The 20,379-nt window shown below is 47.1% G+C and overlaps 1 protein-coding gene across 2 annotated transcripts; it reads left to right on the forward strand.

The window, feature by feature from the left end:
* Nucleotides 1-13,015: 13,015 nt before the first annotated feature.
* Nucleotides 13,016-19,416, forward strand: LOC116451267 (leukotriene C4 synthase-like). 2 transcript variants are annotated; one of them, XM_032124477.1, is made up of 6 exons: nt 13,016-13,270; nt 15,708-15,883; nt 16,682-16,781; nt 17,770-17,840; nt 18,075-18,156; nt 18,627-19,416. In XM_032124477.1, the coding sequence occupies exons 2-6, from the start codon at nt 15,826-15,828 to the stop codon at nt 18,751-18,753; spliced, it is 438 nt and encodes a 145-aa protein (XP_031980368.1). In that variant the 5' UTR covers nt 13,016-13,270; nt 15,708-15,825; the 3' UTR covers nt 18,754-19,416. The 2 variants fall into 2 exon arrangements, with proteins under 2 accessions (XP_031980368.1, XP_031980369.1); XM_032124478.1 differs by lacking the exon at nt 13,016-13,270 and adding an exon at nt 13,346-13,847.
* The last annotated feature ends 963 nt before the right edge of the window (nt 19,417-20,379 follow it).

A 20,379-nucleotide genomic window follows, 5' to 3' on the forward strand; every position in this document is an offset into this window, starting at 1 on the left:
CCGCCACCCGCCTATCTGCCGCGCGCCAGCCCCACCCCCTCCTCACGGCGCTCAGCCTCTCCCATTGGCGGACGGCGCGGCCGCCCGCCCTCCCAGCCGCCGATCCTGCATTTTGACTGGCTAAGGTCGCCGCCGCTCAACAGCCGGCCCGCCTCTAACCACGCCCTCAACGGCGCTGCCCTTCGTGGAGCGCTGTCATTGGTTGGCGGGGTTGCAGGAAGTGCCGGCTGATTGGGTGCCGCGGGGAGGCCGTTGGGATGTGGGCGGGGTCCCAACGGGTCTCGGTCCTGGGGCTCTGCGGCGGCTGACAGGGTGTTGCGGGCGGTAGGGGGCGGTAAGGGGCGGTGGGGGCGGGGCCACCGCCGCCTCACGGCCTCCCCGAGCCCCCCCCCTCGTCCCCTCACGTCCCTCACCCTCTGCCTCAAAAATACCGTTGTATTAAAAAGGCGTCTTTATGTCTTCTCGTTCCTTAGAAAAGGTGTTCAGGTTTTCTTGCCTCTTCAGAAAATTTAGTGTATCCGGTGGTTTTCTTCCTCAATTACAAGCCGTGGGTTTAATAAAATAGTGAACAGTGACACGCACTCCAGTGTGTTCGGAACATGGCAGTTCTGCTCAGCAGCTGCTTGCCCAAAGGCCTTGTGCAATTCTGGAACCTTTAAGCCGTTCTGTATTTTGAAAATGAAAGTAATGTAGTTCTTTAGAGGTGAAATACCATGTAGATGTTGAATGTTTGTACATCGAATCAGTACAGAAACACAGGAAAATGCAGAAATAAGTGTCCCTGCTGTGCCGATGGGACAGACGGGCCAAGGAGGTGCCAGGTTTAATGGGACCATATGAACGTGGTCAAGATTAAACTTGAGGAGTCTCCATGTCCTGCCACGCACGCAGCCATGTGGGAGGGCAGGGAACACGGCCCCACGGCCTGAGGAAAACAGGCTCCTGGTACCCTGGAAATTACAGCACCTTTGAGTTGTCTCTGAGCTGCACCAGCTGAGAACAGTTCAATGGAAAAAGCTGTGTCTGAATCACCCAGTTCAAAACGAGCTTCTGTGGGGTCTGTGGGCTGCAGCCTGTTCCAGGAGATAGGAGGTATTCTGCAGGAATAACAAATCCAGTATTACTAGGAGGGGCAGGAAAAAGAAAGAAATGGGTGGTGTTTTTTTCCTCTGTAAACATAAATCTGTTCTGAGTTGATGCAATGAGTCAGCAGTATAAGTTTCCCCACAGAGAAAATTCCACCGTGTTAGGACAAAACAAGCAGGGCCCCAGCATTCAGAAATAAGGCTCAGCATAAATGAAATCAGCAAATCCCTGCTTGCACTGAAGTTTGGAATCAAACACATTTTTCCGGAAAGACACCAAGCTGGCTCCTAAACTGCTCTGTTGAGCTATACCCAGACTGAGCAGAAGATGCAGACAGGTAGGGAAACAGTCACAAACAACAGGCAGTGCAAGAGATACCAAGTGCTTAAAGAAGAACCTAAAAACACCATGCAAAAATACTTTAAAGGGTAACAAAGCGGTATATTTTAGCAAGCACCCTCCTCAATCTAGGTAAACCCATTTTTCCACCAAGTGTCTTTCAAGCCTTTCTTTTGAAACAGGTTATTAACTCCAACACCACTGCAGGACAGCATAATACTCCCACTGAAATCACAGAAGCACCAGGAAGTCAAATATACACACATGCCTGTCACGCGTGCTTCCCCTTTCTCTCCCACCCTTTCCCAAAAAAGAACACATTCCTTCCTTTTACAACCTGCTGAATCATGGCACAGGCAGGCAGCCCTGGAGCTGGCTCCTGCCTGTGCTGCTTTGTCATCCACGAGAACAGAGCAATGTAAGTTAAAAAAAAAAAAAAAAATCTGCTAAAAGCATATCCTATGCAGGGATTTTCGAGATGTTTGAACTTAGATAAAAGGAATACAGAATGAACACAAGAGAGTGATAATCCAGAAGGAAAACAAAATGGATGAGTAAAGGAAACAGAAGAAACATGCATAGAGATTTAACTGCTTTGGCAGCTGAGAAGGTGGTATTTTTAGACTCTGCAGTGCCAGGGCAGAGAAGACGAGAGAAAGAGATTGGCAGATACCACATGGCAAACATGACATTGTCAAGGAAAAACATTTTTGTGTGTTCAGGCTTTATTGCAGCAGATTTGCTTTGTCCCACTGACAAACAGTTGGGAAAGTGTGTTGTTCTCTGACTTTGGCAGTACAGTTGGAAAGGCAGAAATCAACGAGTGTGGTGAGACTGGCAGAGCCTGAATATGCACACCTCAGAGGTGAGAGGCAATGCTCAGTCTATAAATGCACTAGAACTTTAAATAATTCCATTTTGGGGAATGTTTCTTGTCCTGAGTGTTATCAGACAGAGAAACCTCATGTGCTTTCCACTGGTACTTTAATTCCCTCTAACTCAGTCTCTGAAGAGTTTCTCCTTCCTTAATCCCTGTGGGGCACTGCCACATTGCTAGAGTTCTCCTTGCATTTCAAGCACTAGTAGTACATCTTTTCAGACTCATCTCCTCTGGAAAACTGGCAAGAAGTGAGTGGAAAATCCAGCAGGTCAGTGTGACAGGAAGGACACCACACTGGCAGAGAGCAGGCAGTCAAGGCAGACAACTAGTGAGAGAACACTGACTTTTGCTCTTTCAAACTTTGAACTGCAGGAGGGAAGACAAGCTCACATCTCCATGTGCCCTGGAATGCTTTCCATGAAAACACATTTTAATACAAAGACGTCTCTGGAGAGCATGCTTGAGAAAAGGATGGGAAAAGATGCACGGACATTATCACAAGGGGGAGAGGATAATAATCTAAAAGGGTAATAATGAAGTCCTGCCATTTTCAGAGCTAATAAACAGGAATGTAAGAAGTGTTATAAATTAATTGTAATGAGATGCAGCAGATAAATAGAAGAAAAAATCAGCAGAGAAGCAGTAGCAGAGCACTCACAGAGGGGTGGAAGGAGACAGGCAGACACAGTACTGAGGTGGAAGAAGACAATCTATCCACCTGATACCATTTGCGCAAGCTGGGAAGTGTCCCTGAGAACAGGAACTTTACAGAAGACTTCTGGGACCCACAAATTCAGAGTTACCCGAGACAAGACAGTAGGTGTAGGTTTTGTCTGGACATAAGGCAGGGAAATGCTGATGGTTTCTATGGGTTGTACACAGCTTTTGTGGCTCCCATAGGCATTGCACCAGTTTGCTGGGCACCATTTGGCTTCTACTGTGCCTCTTTCCACCAGTTCTTTCATGGACCTGATAAAGGTTTGCTTGAGAGTGGCCCTCATATATCCCCAGAATTGTGTCCTCCCTGAGGGTCTCATAATTGAGGCATTTGTATCCAAGCATGGTTGCAACTCATGCAACAGGAGTTATTCCCTCACTAGGGAAATGCAGGTTACCCTTTGGATTTAACCTCCAACCAGCTGAAGACTTGCCAGCAACAGCAAGAAGGTGCCACCACCTTGGTGTCCTGAGGGCATCAGCAATGCTCAAAACCTTTTGCAAAGAAGAAAACACTTGATCCCCATAGCTGAGAGCCAGGACACAGAGAGGGGCTGTGCAGCAAGGCCAAAAGAGAGACACTATGCTGGAACAGAGTCTTTCCACTTTAGCTCACACATTTCAAATTCACTGGAGCAGAGTGACTGACAATAGCTGCTCTCCCCCAGCTGCTCATGGCTCTGTGATAATTCCTCTACAAGTCGGTACCACCTTGCACGGTACTGCTGGGGGCTGTCTGGCTCAGGGCTTGTGCTTTCTTTGTTTGGAAGCAGTTCTTCGTTTTGAGGAACAAAAAAAAAAAAAAAACACCCAAAAACCAAGAAACCCCACAAAAAACCTTACAAACCCACAACAAAAACAAACAACCAACCACAACTGCCCCCCAAGCAAACACAAAATCGGTTTTCAATGGTCAAGCTGCTGAATGTCTTAAGTTTTGACAGACTGATTGGATGTGATTAATGGCAACTGAAATTCCATTAAAACATAGAATAACCCAGGGAGAAAGGAAAGAGGTAAATGGGTTTATTATTTAGGGGGAAGAGGGGCAGGATGATGTCCGGACTGACTCTAGGAAAGAAGCAAGGAAGAAAGGAAGGATCTTCTTCTCCCATAACAACATGTGATTACTCTGAAGCACGGTGAGGCCCCATGGCCAGGATTGGCCAGGAGCCCCCCACCCACATCCCACTCACCCTTTGGCTTCAGGGGACAAGAACTGCTCCAGCCCTGCACAAGAAGCCAGGCATCTGGAGCCAGATGCAACTCTGGGCTTACCGAGCTGGCCTCAGCACTGTGCTCCCTCTCAGCTGCCTGCTTTCCCCATCACATCCTCTTAAAAAGCAAGCAAAATCATGTAGAGTTGCTGCATTCCTGACTTGCTATGTAAACAGCACAAGGCCACCACCTGGAACCCTGGCCCATCCTAATCCCAATTTACTGAAGTCAGTAAACAAGCAATTAGCTGTACTTAACTCAGTAACCTCTGCAGACTGGCCACTCTCCCACTTGCACTCATCAGCTCCTGCAGCTGAAGACGCTGGACAACAGAAAACACGTATTTCAGTCATTTAAATGGGTCTTTGTCTGTGTCTGATCAAACCTCACCACGTTCTTCTTTTAAGGAAAACAGAAATGCAGATGTGGCCGGTACTTTGCACGCTGTCCTTTTGATCCCTATTTTTTATACTTCCCTACTGTTTTCACTTAAATCTTGCATGTGGTTTTACACTGAGCCTCTTTCTCTTTCTATTACCAGCGTTCCACCCTCCATGTGGCTTCCTCCTGCATGCTCTTGTGGCAGTTCCGTGGCTGGTGTTGGGCACCTGTCCCAGCTGAAAGCAAATCAACTAAAAGGCACATGGTTTGATCTCTGCTGGATAAGCAGAATTGGCTTTTTGAGGAGCAGCACAGATGTAGATGTGCCTGAGCAACTTGAGAACTTGAACCTCTAATGCCCAGTGCAACTGCTGATGAAGGCAAGTGCTGAAATACGTCAGAGCGGCCCAGGTGGGACATATGTCCTATTCAGTTGTCCCTGGTATGGAGCATTATCTTCTGGTGGATGGCCCACGTGGAAAACTGAGCTTGACAACCTACTAAATTGCCATCAAGTGCTTGGTAGGTCAGAGAGTTCTGTAAGGTGCAGGAGGCACTTGCTTCTGAGAAACAACCCTCCCAGGGAAAACCTCTTTCCAGTAATGGCTCCTTCCCCATCCTGTATGAGATGTAGGGAGCAGTAAGTGCCCACAGGGAGGGTTCACGGCACAACTGCACTGTGGCTACGGTGACTGCAACCAGCCAGCAAGGATTTCATGTACATTCACTGTATCCCTAATAACCACTGAGTCACAGATTGGAGCTGCAGGACAGAGGGACTTCGCATATTCAGCTCCCTCTCCGAAAACAACAGCAGTGCCACAGCTGTTCAAGGGGAGTGGTCCATGCCGGGGTGGAATCCACGCCTATGCTCCCCCCGGAGGCTTTCAGCAGATGGGAGGGCAAGGCAAGTTTGATGCACATCTATTTTCCAAAGAAATTCATAAGAAAATTGCTTTCTCTGTAAACTGTAGTCTCCTGTGCTTTCCTAAGGACAGCGAAAGGGGCTAGACGAGGGAAGTGTAACATGGCAGGTTATAGTCAGCAGAGGCAGAAGCTCCTTCTGCTGTTTCTCCCGGGGGCAGGTCCTGAGAACACCAGCTGTTCCCAGCCGCAGTTCCCCGCTGCCTTCTGGTGGCAAAAATGCATTATGGCTCTCCCTCGTGGCCCGGGATTCTCCCAAGCCGGCGCCAAGGCACTTGCACTGGGCGTGTGGTTTGGGGCCCGTCTCACACCCTTCCTGGTCTCGCCTGCCCTCCCCTCCCTGCAGAGCCGTGCTAAAATTCCGCCTCTCTTCTGCAGGAAAAGGCTCTATTGTGTGCCAGGAAGGAAGGGGGTAAACAATCCCTGTGTTTTGCAGGATCCAACTCTGCCTCCAGAAATGAGACATGTCTCCAGCGCTTCTCTGCCTCGCAGGAACTCCCAGCTCCCGGCAGCCCTTTGTCAACATCCCCAAAAAGTGTGGGCACCTCCGAGACTCCGGATGCCCAGGGTTAGCTGGTCAGAAATGGTGAACAGATTTCCACCCCCAGTTGCTGGGAGCAAAGCAGCCAGGAGTGAAGGGCTTACAGGATTTGCTGCTGCTTTTATTTGTCATAGACATCTCCTAGGAAAGGATTAGCTGCGGGGTCCGGAGGTGGTCCCACGCCTGCCTGGCCTTCGAAGCCCAGCAGGAACAAAGAGTGTGCTGAGGACTTTGTCACTGCCTGATGCCTGGCTGCCAAGCCATGCTGTGCCCAGGGACAGCAGTGGGTCAACACAGATGTGGCAGCAGGGTGAAGGGAAGGACCACGTCAAGCCCCTGCTTCCAACCCACTGCATGGAGCTGTGTGCAGTGAAAGCAACCTTGGCAGGTCCAACCTGGTGATCCTCCGGAATTTTCTGTGGGAATATGCTGCATTTTCTTGCATTGCTGTGGCTGGCAAAACCAAAATAACATTACAGTGATGTGTGCATTCCCTCCCTTGGTTACAGAGGAAAATTTATTTTCATTCATTTGTTGTCAGTCTGAACTTCTGTCCAAAAAGTGTCTAGAAATGGGCAAAAGGTGTGCACTGTGGAGATGTGCTGGAGGTTTCTTTTATGAGAATGTCTATGTTTTTATTGTATCTTGCCCAGGAGGCCCTCGAAGTGTAGGGTGAACCTGAGATACAGCTTGTGGTGTCCTTATTATCTTTGTAGACAACTGAAAACCCTTTGGGTGGGAAGCCAAGGCTGTCCACATCACCAGCAATCACCCTGAGAACCCTGCAGCCCTACTCCACACCAGAGGTCTTTGCTTTGGAGCTGCTTGTTCATGGCAAAGTAGAGACAAGGGCCCTGATAACTGTATTGACACCAAACATTTCTGCCCGTTCTGACTCATTCCAAGGGAATAGCAGAGCCTGTCCTCTAGGCTCACCTACTGAGTTTGAGCCTTGCTGCCACTGCTGTTTGATTAAGGGGGAATGAAAGGAAACAATGCTTCGTGCTATTTCAGCAATCGAATAACCTTTTTTAAAAGCAAATATAGGCAAGAGCATATCAACCTAAGAAGACAGTAATTGAGAATCTGGGATCCGCAGGGTTTTCTTCCAGTTCAGAGTAAGGAGACTGAGCAGCATAGCCCTAAGGGTGTGATGTTCTTGCTGTTCTTTACTGTTCTGGTTTTAGCTTCACCCCAGTCTTCAGTGCAGCTGACTGGAAAGCTGGAAATTGTTAAAACCCCATAAACATGGCCATTCTAACAATGTTTCTAGGAAAAATGGTGAGTGAGGGATTATGAAGCAGCACTGTGGCTGTGTGCAAGTACAACAAGTGGTGCAGTAGTCTCTGCAGAGTTAGGAGATGCAGAAACCCAAGGGAATGCAGAGGTGGTGATTTAGAACTGGCTGGCTATTAAAGCAAGCAGAAGTTGGGGGATGAGAGGCTTCCTTTACTACTTGGACAGATAGGGAAATGAAGGTGGTCTAGTCAGTCACAGAACGTGCTTGGCACAAGAGGCAAGGGAATGGTTAAGGTTGCACAAGTGAAACATGACAGCCTTTCCTTTCATTTTCAAGTCGAATAGCTCAGAATTAGATCTTATCACTCGAGACTTGAATTAATCATGGGGCAAGTATTATAACTGAAAGAAATAGATCAAATTACAAAGGCAAGTTGCTACCAAGCTCAATAGAAACTCGAAAGAATGAGGAGGAATGAAGAGAGAGATCTGATTAAGATTAATAAAAATACCAGCTGTGCCTTAGGGAATGTTGGTGTTCTCAAACACAAATTCCAAAGTCAAAAATATAGTGCTTTAGTTTTCCATCAAGAAACTGGCCTAGGTAAGAGCTTGAATTCTTTCAGAGTGGGCTAAATCCCCCAAGATGAAGAGGCTGAGCTGAGCTACCCCCTCATTCGACTTTGTAGAAACTGTGGGTTATAACTATCAAGTGCATATTAAATAAGCTCACTATTTTGATTTTACATTTCCAATTCATTTCTTTCATTGGTTCTAAATGTCTCCCCCACCAGACTCTCCTTTCTGCAAGTGCATATACGTGGAACTGGAATCACTCACTGACTTACTTTGTAGAAGCTCAACATTCTCTTCATTTTCTTGGGGTACTTTAATCTAAGACTTTGTCCTGTGCATGGGTACATTTTTAATTTGTCCATCAACTCAGTGACAAGGGCCTTTCCTTTTGTTTCTGCTGGACAAGCCCCATCCAAGGTAAAAGTGGGCTGAGCTGTGAGCTTTCTGCAATCCTAGGCAGACTTTTGTTATAGGATGTTTTCTGATATGTTTTTACAAGGCACCAAAAAGAATCAGAGATCCTTTTCCTTTTATGAATATACAGATGTAAATCTGAGGCAAACTCAAAAATCCCCAAATTAAATTTGGCATTAAATTTGTTTCTAATTGTTTAGTAATTTTTTTAACTGATTACAAGCCAGGGTCTGCTTTCCAGCTCTTCATAGATTTTTATATATATATTAAAAACATATATATACATAAAAAAGTCTACCTGTATGTATCTGGATAAGAAACCCTATATTTAGGATGAAGAGGATCCACTGGTATGATAAGTGTTAAATTCCAGAAGTGTTGATCATTTGAGGACTTTGGGAGTGATTTTAGCTGATTTTCACAGGAATAAAAAAAAAAAGTGTTCTGCAGATAGTAGCTAACTGTGTTATTGTAAATATTGAACCTCTGGAAATTATAGGTGGAGATTTTTCTGTTTGCTTTAGTAATAACTTTAACACTGGTCCCTGATAAGTGCTGTACCAAAAGACTGTATTCGTTTTGCATCTCTGCAAGTACTGAACAAAAGCACTAAATTGTGATGTAAAACAGCTAATACCAGCACTCACATCAGGGCTTTCAAACAGCACAGCCCAGGCTCCTGTGTGCTGTGCTGAACTGTGCTTTGCCTCCCCAGACCCTGGATAAAAGCCTGCTCCAATCCTGCAGTGCTGGGAGGCAGGGAATGGATGCTGTCCTGCAGACTGAAGCTGGCATAGCCAGGAGGCATCAAGCACTGGCTTGGCACTGAGAATTTTCCTAACAGGAGTGGCCACCATCAAGACATGTCAAATTAGGCAGCATCCCAGTCCTGTGCAGTATGGAGCAGATAGGTGGATGCTGGAAAATGGGTGTTCTAAAGTGTGGCGCAACAGGCAGCGGGATGGACATCCCAGTACTGTCCATCTCACCTTATTGCCCTCACAGGCAAAAATCTAAACCACTGTGACCACATGGTTTGAGGACAAGCGTGATGGCTTCTGAGGGATTTGTATCACTAAGAAAGTCTTCCTTAGACATTGAATGCACCTCGCTATGAGAGGGCAGTGGAATTATGTCAGGAAACTGGAACAGTGGAATACTTCTTGTGTAAAGGCTACAGGAAATTCTGGAGTTACAGCAGGTTCTTTCTGCTTTTCTCCCCAGCAGAGGTCCAGGGTGCCAGTAGAACAGCTCTAGCAAGGAGCTCAATAACAGCCCCATGTCACTCAATGAATCCTCCTCTTGTCAGAGCACTTACAGACACCATCTATCCTGCTTCCAGGCTTTGGGAGGCAGAGTGACCAAATTAGCATCGCTTCAACTGCCATTTCAGCCTCCCAGTGGTTAAAAGCAAGGGTGTGCAGGCAAGTCTGGTATTTAGCACTGTTTCTGGTCATTAAATTCTTTTACACTATTGTGTCATGCAACCATTTCACACCCTTAAAATAAACCCAGCTTTTTTCTAAAGCAAGTCCTTTGTCCCAGTGTGGGATTGGTCACCAATTTACGACTGCTGAGAGGTGGCTTCTCATGTTTGGCCAAAGCTCCCTGTTGTTGATACTTCTTAAAGGCCTCTGGGAACAGAAAGATTTTCTAACCCTGTCTGTCTGTCCTGGCATCCCAGGGCACAGCCCCTCACTGCCTGCATCTGTGGGCCAGCACCCCCACAGCTGGGGAGGCTGAAGTTGCTCAGAAGATGCTGGAAGAAGACTGGTGCCAGCATGGGTGTCTGGTCCCAGTGGCACCTCTGGGACTGCTCTTAGCCCAACTTTGCAACCCAGGAGCTGGGACAGAAAGGGAAAGGCTCAGATGAAGTTTCCACTTTTGATACCTTAAATGGTGCCCCCTAACTTGAGATGCTGGGGATAGGAGTTACCTGCCCTTGCTGGGGGGCAGCAGAGCTGGGTCAGCCTTCACACAGCATCTGGGTTCCATATGAGGCTGGAGCAGTCACATTCCTGTGGCAGCTCTCCCCAGGGACTGTCCCCTGCCCCACCCTCCATGCAGTTGCCACCAGCGTCAAGTACACACAGGGCAGCTTGACCTTGGCCAGTCTCTGACACACAAAGGCCACAGGAAATGATGGCCAGGAACCAAAAACCCTTCTGCTCCCACACTCACATCTTGCTCCCAGGACCCGTAGTTGCTGCTGTCTCCCTGGTCCTGTGCCAGCAGATGTAGTGGCTGGCTCTGTTTAATTTCTCCTTTGGAGATGAGAGCAGAAACAGAGCCTGTGTTCCTCTGTGCTCAGGGCTTTATGTAACCCAGGCAGACTCCTCACTCTGCTTCCACTGCACTTGCAGCCTCACAGCTGCAGCACGGTGTGTGTGCACCTCACTGGCAGTGTCCCACCCGGTACCTGGGCTCCATTCCCTGCCAGCACATCACTTGGGGCATCTTCTGGGGGCATGACAGTAAAGGAGTTAAAAGAACAGTCCAAATTATGATCTACTCTCATCCACAGCATTTGCCTATGATTCATTCTGAAGATATATTTCAAAACTTTTGAGACTGCTGATGTCAGAGGAGCTTTACAGAAACATGCCTGTTTCCTGCCCTTGGTGCCTTCTGCCCTTGCACAAGCTTGTCCATGGGCCTCATGCTGACGTCTGGACAGTCTGTGGTCTTATCCTCTGTTTTTGTCTGGCTGAGCTGTGGCCCAGTGTTATGGGCAGGGTGACAAGAGGGCAGGACACTCAGCAGGACTCGGGTTCAGGCACAGTCCCACAGCACTAAGCAAGGACAGAAGAGCATCTCCAGTGAGGACCTATGGCAGATCTCCCCCCAAACCATCTCCTTTCCCCCAACCCCATGAGGCACAGAACTTTGGTGTGAAAAGTCACCATAATGCAGAGGGACCAGTGCCCTCCTGATTGCCCCATCCGTGAAGATACGACCTTGCACAGCAACACCTCCCCACTTCAGGCAAATTCCCCTGACTCTTTCCCTGTTTCTGACAAGCCAAGAGTCTCTTCTTAGCAGGAGACCTATTAGGAATTCCAATCTTCCCCCTGAAAAATGTCTCCTTAGAGCTGTCCTCACTCTGCCCCTCTCCAATGCCTTTCCCAGCTTTATCTCATAACCAGGTAGGGCCAGCCAGCATCTGGGTGTGCTGGTCCAAACAAGATAGAAATGCTAAACAGCTCTATTTCTTCACCTCTATAATTTAGGAAAAGGGAAGCTGTACTCCATGACCACTCTGCAGCCTTTGATGTATTTTGATGTACCCTGTACACTTGCAATTTTCCCCCCACATCATTATAGGATAATACTAAGTGTATGTTAACATAAGAGCTTCCAAAGATGTTTGAAAGGCTTGTTTGTCCCTCTGCAAAGGGAAATCCGTCCCCTCCCTGATATATGCACTTATCACTCCAGAGATTTATTCTTCGAGCTAGCCACTTTCTGGCATTGTTCCTTTTTGTTTATTAGCTATTCCTGACTTTCTGTTGAACAGGAGGTAGGAAAATTGGCAAAACACATGGAAAAGGCTTACCTTGTGTGACAATAACACAAGACAAGGCAGGGCAAGAGAGACATTTAATTAATATTTTTAACAGATGTTGATCATAAATGAAGGGATATAATTCATTTGCATATACCAGTGCCTTCTGATGATGAATTAAGGGGAGAGTTTTTGGCATTGCTTTTATACTGATGTGCCCTCCAGTCAGACTTAAGGTGTGTATGGATAAAGCTCACCAAACTCCATCAGAAGAAAGCTTTAAAAAAATATCTCCAAACTATCCCTAAATAAATGAGTATATATATTCTTTCCAAAGACTTGGCTTTCCATCTTGCTTTTTAGAAAATTACTTTGTATGTTTTCCCTGTTTGATCTCTAAAGTGAAGCCCTTCACCTTTACTGAGATGAGAAGTGCTGTCAATAGGTGCTTGGCTGTGGTCCTGCTCCATGCAGTAGTAGCATTCAAACAGCCCAGAGATTGGTTTGGCCCCTAGAAATTTTGCTGTAACTAAATATTTGTGAACATTTATGTGATCGCTTTGATCCACCATAGATATATAAATGCCAGGAATATGGTCTGAAATCAGTCTTGATGAACAGGCTAAGGCACATCTCCAATACACACTGAGTTTGTACTCCAAGAAGTGCGTTGTATAATGCCAACCTGGATGTTGCTGATAAAACCAACCACCTGCTCTTTTACTTTGTGAGAGGAGGAACCTCTGGATAGATGCTCATTTTAGGAAGATATGGTAATTCTTGTTATGCAGAGTTTTTATGGTTATATCAAAATGCAGAACCCAGGACACATTTCAAAGCACTCAGGAGATCTCAGCCAGCTCATGGCTTCCTCTGAGTCCTGTTGGGAATCACAGAGCAGAAATTGTATGCAGCTGTTCTGCAGTTCCTGGGAACATGTGGCCAGTTCCTAAGGGGAAAAATAATGAATTGGGGTTTTTTCTTGCCATATCTTTAGCCTGTCCTTCCTTTCACAGATGGAAAATCCAAGAATTCCATGAAAATCTCAACACGTTAGTCTGAGTTTAAGAGAAGCCTCCATGGGAATGAATGGGAGTTCAGGAAGGCGCATCGCCAACCCCACCACCCCACCCTGAGGAGCTGTACTTGAACAGACTTGAGTTGCTGGGAGCTGAGCTCTCTTTCTTTCTCTTGAACTAGTAAAATTCTTTCTTCTCTGTGAGAAAAAATTCTTTTGAATAAACCCTCCCCTCTTTTTTTCTGTGTGGTTGTTACAAAGACAGTAATTGTTCTCACAAGCAGTTCCACAGTCACGGGTTTGGATATCCACAGTGGCTGCAAAAGGATTCGGAGGAAAGGAAGCACAAGTATGACCTGCATTAGAAAATACTTCCATATTTGTGCGATAGGATTGGAAGAACGAGGCACCTCCATGCTTCACAGCTGAAGGGTAAGTTGCTCATCTGCAAACTGTTCTCCCTTCCACTGACAGAAAACTCTCAAGCTGTTGTACGCTCCTGAAATACATTTCCAGGGAATCTTACTGCATGTAATGGTGCTGGACTCAGCACTGCTGGCTTCTCCTTGCCCTGCTGCTCCGGGCAAGTAATAGGTGCTGCAAACTCTATGGATGCTTAAAACTCCTCCAAGGCATTGTGTTGATCATTTTTCTCCCCAAAGATGATTTTTAATCCCTATTGGTGTCGCAGTCCACCTCAAAGTGCATCCCTGAAGTGAAAATTAGGAGGCAGAAAGGATTACTAGCTGCAGGAAGAGGTGGCAGAGGCAGCCGTGGGCACAGAGTAATGCCTCCAGTGATGACTCAGTGGGAGGTATGAGGACTTTGGTCTGTGCCGTTTGATGCAGGGACACATTCACAGGGCATAACCTGGAGTGCAGAGCTGGGGATTGGGACAGGGTTACAGCATTTCAGTAGCTCCTGCTCAACAAATCCATCCTGAGGTGCACCTAGGACTGCAGGATTTGTCTTTGCCTAGAAGGGAACTGGTCCGTGTCAGCCTCGGAAGGTAAGGTTTTGCAATCCGCTGCGGTCCACAGGTGCGGAGGCTGCCCACCCACGACAGCCTGTCATCCAGGGGCATTTGGTGCTGGGACCGGGATACTTGTGCCTCTTCCTTGTAAGCACTGAGGGAGAATTGAAAATAAAATGAGTTCTGATGGTGAGAAACAGGGACAAGAAAAACGTTGTGCTCTTCAGGAGTTTAAAAACAGCTTGAAAAATTATGCTTACGGAGGAGGGAGGAGGAGGGGGGAGACATCTGTGCTTGTTTATTCATTCATATTTCTGTTGGCCTTTATTATATTTAGACCATGCTAGATGATGACACTAGAAGTGTTTTGTGTCTGATGATGATCTGGAGACCAGGAATGCTCTATGGCAGCCTGTGCAGCTCCTCCTGGCCCAGATTCCGTTACACACATTTCACACTGTTGATGCAGCTTACACTGCACTGTCATCTGATGGAGGTGTAAACTCAAATCTTTTCTGTTCAGTTGTTTTCTTTATTTTCTTTCACTAACAGTCTGTTATCAGACAGGAGCAGAGGGAAATCAAACATCATTATGCACTGCAAGGCCTCTGCCCTTCTTGAGCTGACACAGGGGAGTTCTTAATTTCTTTGACAACTAAATAGAAGAAAACAAAACACAATGTTCCTCATATTTCTAAACAGTCACTGCAATGAAAAAGGTTCAATTCTGAAATAAAGGAATTAATCTTAGAGCTGGTGTTTGAAAAACAATGGGGCGTGTATTTGATATTTGGAAAAATACTAAGCTGGGACATTGTTATAGCCATTTCGGGTGCCTTTACACCTTATAGAGAGGCAGAAAACCAGAACCAGCATATTGCTTCTTAGAAAGCCTATCAAAGACATCAGGCATATGATGTAATTTCTGTAAACTGCTTTAATATAAATTTCTATATAGTGGTGTTCAACGATCACTTTGTGTTAATCCACTTTCCTTTTTCCCTGGTCTGGTGGGAGAATTCTTCAAATGAAGAGAGAGGAAGGAAACAAACCTGGTGGTCCCAGCAGCTTTTGTCTGTGCCAGCTTTGTGCTGTTAGATGGGAACTAAATAAATGGGTCTCTCCTGACACGTGAAAATGTAATTTTCTTTTTGCTAGGTCTTGATGAATTCTGCAGGTTTTCCCCACAAAGAACTCACTCTGGTGTTTATGATGAGAATTCATTGGGCTGAGGATTGATCAGAAGCCTTAAGTGCACATCTCCCAGCCTTTCTGGGACAAGGGTTGGCTCTGAAACTCCCTTGGTGGGTGACAGTCATTCTGCAGGACCCATCATCAGATAAAACATCATTGTGCAGGACAGATCTAAAGACCTTTTATACTTTATCACATCCTGTCTTACCCTCTCAGAGGGTTTTTCATGCAGGGGCTTTATTTGAGGCTGTCTCAGTGTTGTGGCCCGAAGTCATTCTCTGTGCCCAACACATGCTACCCAGAGTGTACGTCGGATTATGTACACAGGGATATATACCTTGGAATGCTGCCTGTGCTCTGGCGTGACTTAACAGCCCAAGCAGGGCTTTGGTACCTCCTGCAACATCATCGAAAGGGATGTGCCTTGGCCTAAAGCAGATGCCCTGGGGGGAGTGGATTAGTGGGCTATTGAGATTTGTCCATCCATTCAGCTCCCAGTTCCCTTATCTCTCACATTCGTCTCTCTCTTGGCTTTTCCACTTCCTCATAACTCTGTTCCTGGAAAAGGGTGGGTGGGAACGGAAATACTCCATTAAGCCTGTCTCCACTGATTTACATTTCCACAGTGCATATGATAATGGGCAAGCCAGGCTCCTCCTGGGTGTCAGTAACACACACAAAATCTTTGCTTTGTTTGTTCAGTTAGAACAAACCTAGGCTGCCAGCTACCATTGCCAACTGCCACATCAGGAAGGACTGAACCTGGCCAGAGGAACTTCTGATCAAGAAATAAGATTTTCTAGGGTCTGGAGAAGTCAGTATGTTGGATCAGATTCATTGGCTGGCCGCTGTGACAGTCCTGGGAGTCCTGGAGCAAGGTAGGGATGATCGGATGTGTGTGCTCAAATACTTGCTGGATCAATCTGCTGTAACTGCACTGATTTTCTTTTCCTTTCATATTTAATGTCTCCTGTGGCACTGGCACTGCTTTTCAGACAGTGAACTGATATCTTGTCTGGGTTCTGGAAAACATTCAACCAAATGGTGAATAGGAAGCCTTTTCTCTGAACTGACCTACCCCCTCCATTCAGAAATTTTTTTGTAGATCTTTCCCTCTACAAACATGTAGGCTTTCCCTCTTTGGGCTTACAGCAGCTCCTGCAGTGCATGAATATGTGTGCATACGAAGAGCTCTGCGATGTGAAAAGGTGGAAGGATGGGCTGTGGTGGATCACATGGAACATCTCCCAGCCATGGGTCCACATTGCATGACAATTTAATTCAGTGTTTGGGTGGCTTATCTGCGGCATTAGTTCCATCCCTACACAGATATCAGAATACAGAAGGGGAAAAAAATTCAGAGATTGAAAAAACCTTGAAATTGTCAGTAACAAAGTGCATCTGAATTGTGTAACAATTTCTGTAGAAATTACCATCTGCAGGTTATGCAAGAAAGCAGATAACACTGGTGGTACGTGATTGATATTCCTTGCTTCAGTATAGCTCTGGGTCATTCCTTTTGCTTATCTAAAAGGTACCTGGGACTTTACTCTAACTTTCTCTGCTATGTGGGGGTGTGGGGTTAGGAGGAGACTGCAGATCTTTTTCCCCAGCCTCTGGCCAGCTCCTGACCCCACCTTGACTGACCACTGCTACTTTTCTCTCTTTTGCTGCAGCTTACTTCTTCCTCCAGGTGATCTATTCTAGGAGGCTGTTTGGCATTTCACCTCCAAAGATTTCAGGCCCTCCTGAATTTGAAAGGATCTTTCGAGCACAGTAAGAAACTCCTCTTATCTGACGTTTGTCAGATCTCGTGTAATCACACTGCCTTTCCCCTGCTTTGCTATTCCTTTCCTGGGACTGTAATTAAGCAATTACTCACCTCCCTCGAGGTTAATTAATGGGTTGAAGAGTCAACATCAGGATTGGGTTGGGTCTTGAGTCCTAAACCAGCCATTGCTGATAGAAACTACACAGGAATCTGCTGTACAGTGAAGGGCTCCTAAAGACATAACCCTTGGTGCCTGAGACTTAGGTTGGTTTTGTCCAAGTGGTGTCCAAACCTCAGGCACCTTCAGCCCTGCTCTGAATCTCACTCACGGGGAAGGACAAGTTCCCAGAGAGATCTCAGCTGGAGCTGGGATGAGGATAATCCAGCTTCTCTGCTGTGACTTCTGTGCTAGGGCTGCACTGGGGAGGGAGGAGCTTCCACTTTTGTTGTAGCTGACCACTGGAAAAAAAGCAACTGAGTAGCTGGAGCTGGATCCCCTCAGCCATCCCGTTCTTTGCTCCTTCACCAGCCTAGACTCAGCTTCATCCAGCATCTTTTGGTGCTACTGTGCCTTTGGGAGGACAGGGCATGGCATTCAAACAATCCCAACAGTTATGTGCTCCCTCCAACTCCTGCACAAAGCCCAGGCTGCTCTGGCCTTATCTGCTCAAGGCTTTGGGGCATTGACAACAGGGTTTGAGCTGCAGAACTTGGGAAGGGGCAGTGGCAGTGGTTCATAGAGCCTTTCTGTGCACAGTCAGACCTGGGAATCTTTCACTTAATTTCTTGTGCCCTGGAGACCCTTCCACTGTTTGATTTCTGTGAATAAAGCTGGGACAGGAACTGCGGGGAAAGGTGCAAGCCTGGAGGCTTTTTATGACAACATCAGGTCTAAAAAGCAAAAGCCTCCAGGGTCTGGAAACTGCTAGGGGAAGCAAAAGAGGAAGAACTTCCTTCCTTTCCCTAGTTTATGACCTTTCTCTTTCCTGCCAGGGTGAACTCCTCTGAGTATTTTCCTATCTTCCTGGCACTTCTGTGGCAGGCTGGGCTCTTCTTCCATCAAGGTGAGAATATCCCATTACCTGGTTTGTCACTGGATCTGTTCCCCTGGGTGCTGCCTCAGTTCTCAGGTCCTGCTCGATGTCTGAACAATAAATTCAGCAGTAATTCTGTCTCTGATGGGAGGGTAGAGCCAGAGGACACAGAGTCTCTATTCCTTCACTTTGGGCTACCTCCTTGGTTCCAAGTAGCTCTGAAAAGCTTTTGGAGATGGTCACTGTCATCTCTCCTAATCACAGGTCTGGCTGCAGCCTTGGGTCTGCTCTATCTCTGCGCCCGCTACTGCTACTTTATGGGATACAAGACATCATCCTCAGAAAGGTGAAAACAGTCACACACACTCTTGCATGCTCTTACACACTTACACACTTACACACTCTTGCACACACACACTGATACACTCTTGCACACACACACACACGCATACAGCAGCACTCAGGGGAGCACAGGGTAACCCTTGAGGGGTTTGTATTTGGGAACATAATGTGCTTTGGGGAAGCTCAGGACTCTTGGATGCTTTGGGGTTCCTGCATGACTCAGCCTTGTCTCTGTGGCATAATGTGAACATGGATACAGGGCTGGGCAGCAACACAGGTACTGGACAAGGCTGGAGCTTCCCCAAGCCCTTTTGGGTATGTGTGTTTGCTCCCTTGAGGTGGAAGCAGAGCATGGGACCCCACGCAGGAGGCAGGGGACAGCCAGGGGCTGCCTTTCCACCCCACTTCTGCAGGGAGGAAGGGGTTGTTCCCAGGCGGGAAGCTCAGTGTCAGCAGCTGCCTCTCTCCCACCAGGCTCGCCCCGATGTACTTCAGCGCTGGAGTTCTCTGGATTCTCATTGCAATGTCAGCCCTGGGCATCCTGCATTTCTTCCTCTCTCACTATGTAGGGCTGAACATCCTCCAGCTTCTCACAGCATGACCCACTCCTCTGTCCCTCATCACTGTCCTCATCTTCAAGTGCTGCTCCCTCCTGCCTGCCTTAACAGACCACCTGCAAATCGACAGCCCCCTGTGAGAAATCCACCCTCACCTGAGCTTTTAACACCTCCTTGCTCACTGCCCAGCACTGGCAGGAACTGCTGAGCTCTTCGGGGGATATTTTTCCCCCATGGCACTTTGTGTGCCAAGTGCTCCACATGTGGTGGCTCCATTGTGTCTGATGCAGAAACAACAATCCAAAACAAGGACAGTTTTAGAAAAACTGGACATATAAAAGCAATTTCTTCTCAGTCTGAGTTTCCCAGTGAGTTGCCAAAGGGAAGTGCCATGTGTTGCCTATTCTCCAGCAGCTCTGCCTTCAGCCCATGGCACAGAACATGGATTCATGCCAGTTTTCCAAGGTCCACACCTAAGGAACGTATTTGTTTAGAACTAGATGTGGGTTGAGACATAACAAAAGAGGTGAGGGATAAACTGGAGCAGCCACCAACATGTTGTGTAAAAGTCTATTAGTGCCCTCATGCTGGTTATCAGCCACTGCTGTAAATCGGACTATGCAAACTCATCACCACTGCTGCATGTGCCACTTCGAACTCAGCCCAGTGACAACGGGCACAAATAAAAGGTTACTGAACTTGCTGAAGTGGGTGTCTCTTTGTGAGTCTGCAGCTAGCAGAGAACACAAACATGAGTGTGTGAGTGCAAGGTGGCTGCCTTTGTTTCTCTGATGTGCAGTCCAAGGCAGCCTGCAACCCTGGGAGACGTGGGAGGAGAGCTCTGAGGAGGGAGAAGCTGATTTTTGGAGATGTTGAGCTCATGGATTGAGTGCTGAGCCACTCAGCACCAAAAAGTGGTTTGCCCAGTGCTCAGGTCCCACCTGCATCAGGAGAGGCTGGATTTTCACGAGTCCTGTATTCACAACACTGATGCTTTTGGCCACTGGTGCCCTCATGTTGGTGCAACAGCTCGGGAAATGCCAGCAGTGCTGTGTGTCATCACAGGGGGAATTCACACCAAATCCAGAGACTGAAAGTAATTGCATGAGCATGATGCCAGTCCAACCACATTGTAAAGCCCACTGCTCTCCCCTCCTTTTCCCAGCAGTAGGCGTATCTGGACTGTAAGAACAAACGACAGGGGCTTTTTGGAGGAACTGATTCATTTTTCACATTGTTTCTTTTCCTTCCATGCATTTTAAACTGGCTTCTCCAGCAAAGCCCCCAGTCCATTTCCCTTTCAGGTTCTCCTGCCTTGGAGTCATGCTGCTGCATTGAAACTGGCAAACACTGCAGGGGAAGGCTTAAAGCCAAACAAAAATAACTGTATAACACTTGTCTCTGCAAAGTTTTCAGTGCAGTAGGGCCCCATCCTCACAGGAATCCTCAGATGTCACAGCAAGACAAACAACAACTTTTTCTCCTGACAACTTTGGTGACACATTTCAGGAAAGTCTGAGCATCGTTTAACCCTGGCTTTGCCTTAGCAAGGTCAGGGAGGAACAGATTTCGCAGGGAGATTTCACTTAGCCTTTGCATTAACAGGTCCTACCATCTCCTGAAGTTGGCCTCCAGTCCTCACCTTTTTACCAGTATAACCAGTCACCTCA

Source organism: Corvus moneduloides, chromosome 15, assembly GCF_009650955.1.
Source record: "Corvus moneduloides isolate bCorMon1 chromosome 15, bCorMon1.pri, whole genome shotgun sequence".
Taxonomy (NCBI): domain Eukaryota; kingdom Metazoa; phylum Chordata; class Aves; order Passeriformes; family Corvidae; genus Corvus; species Corvus moneduloides.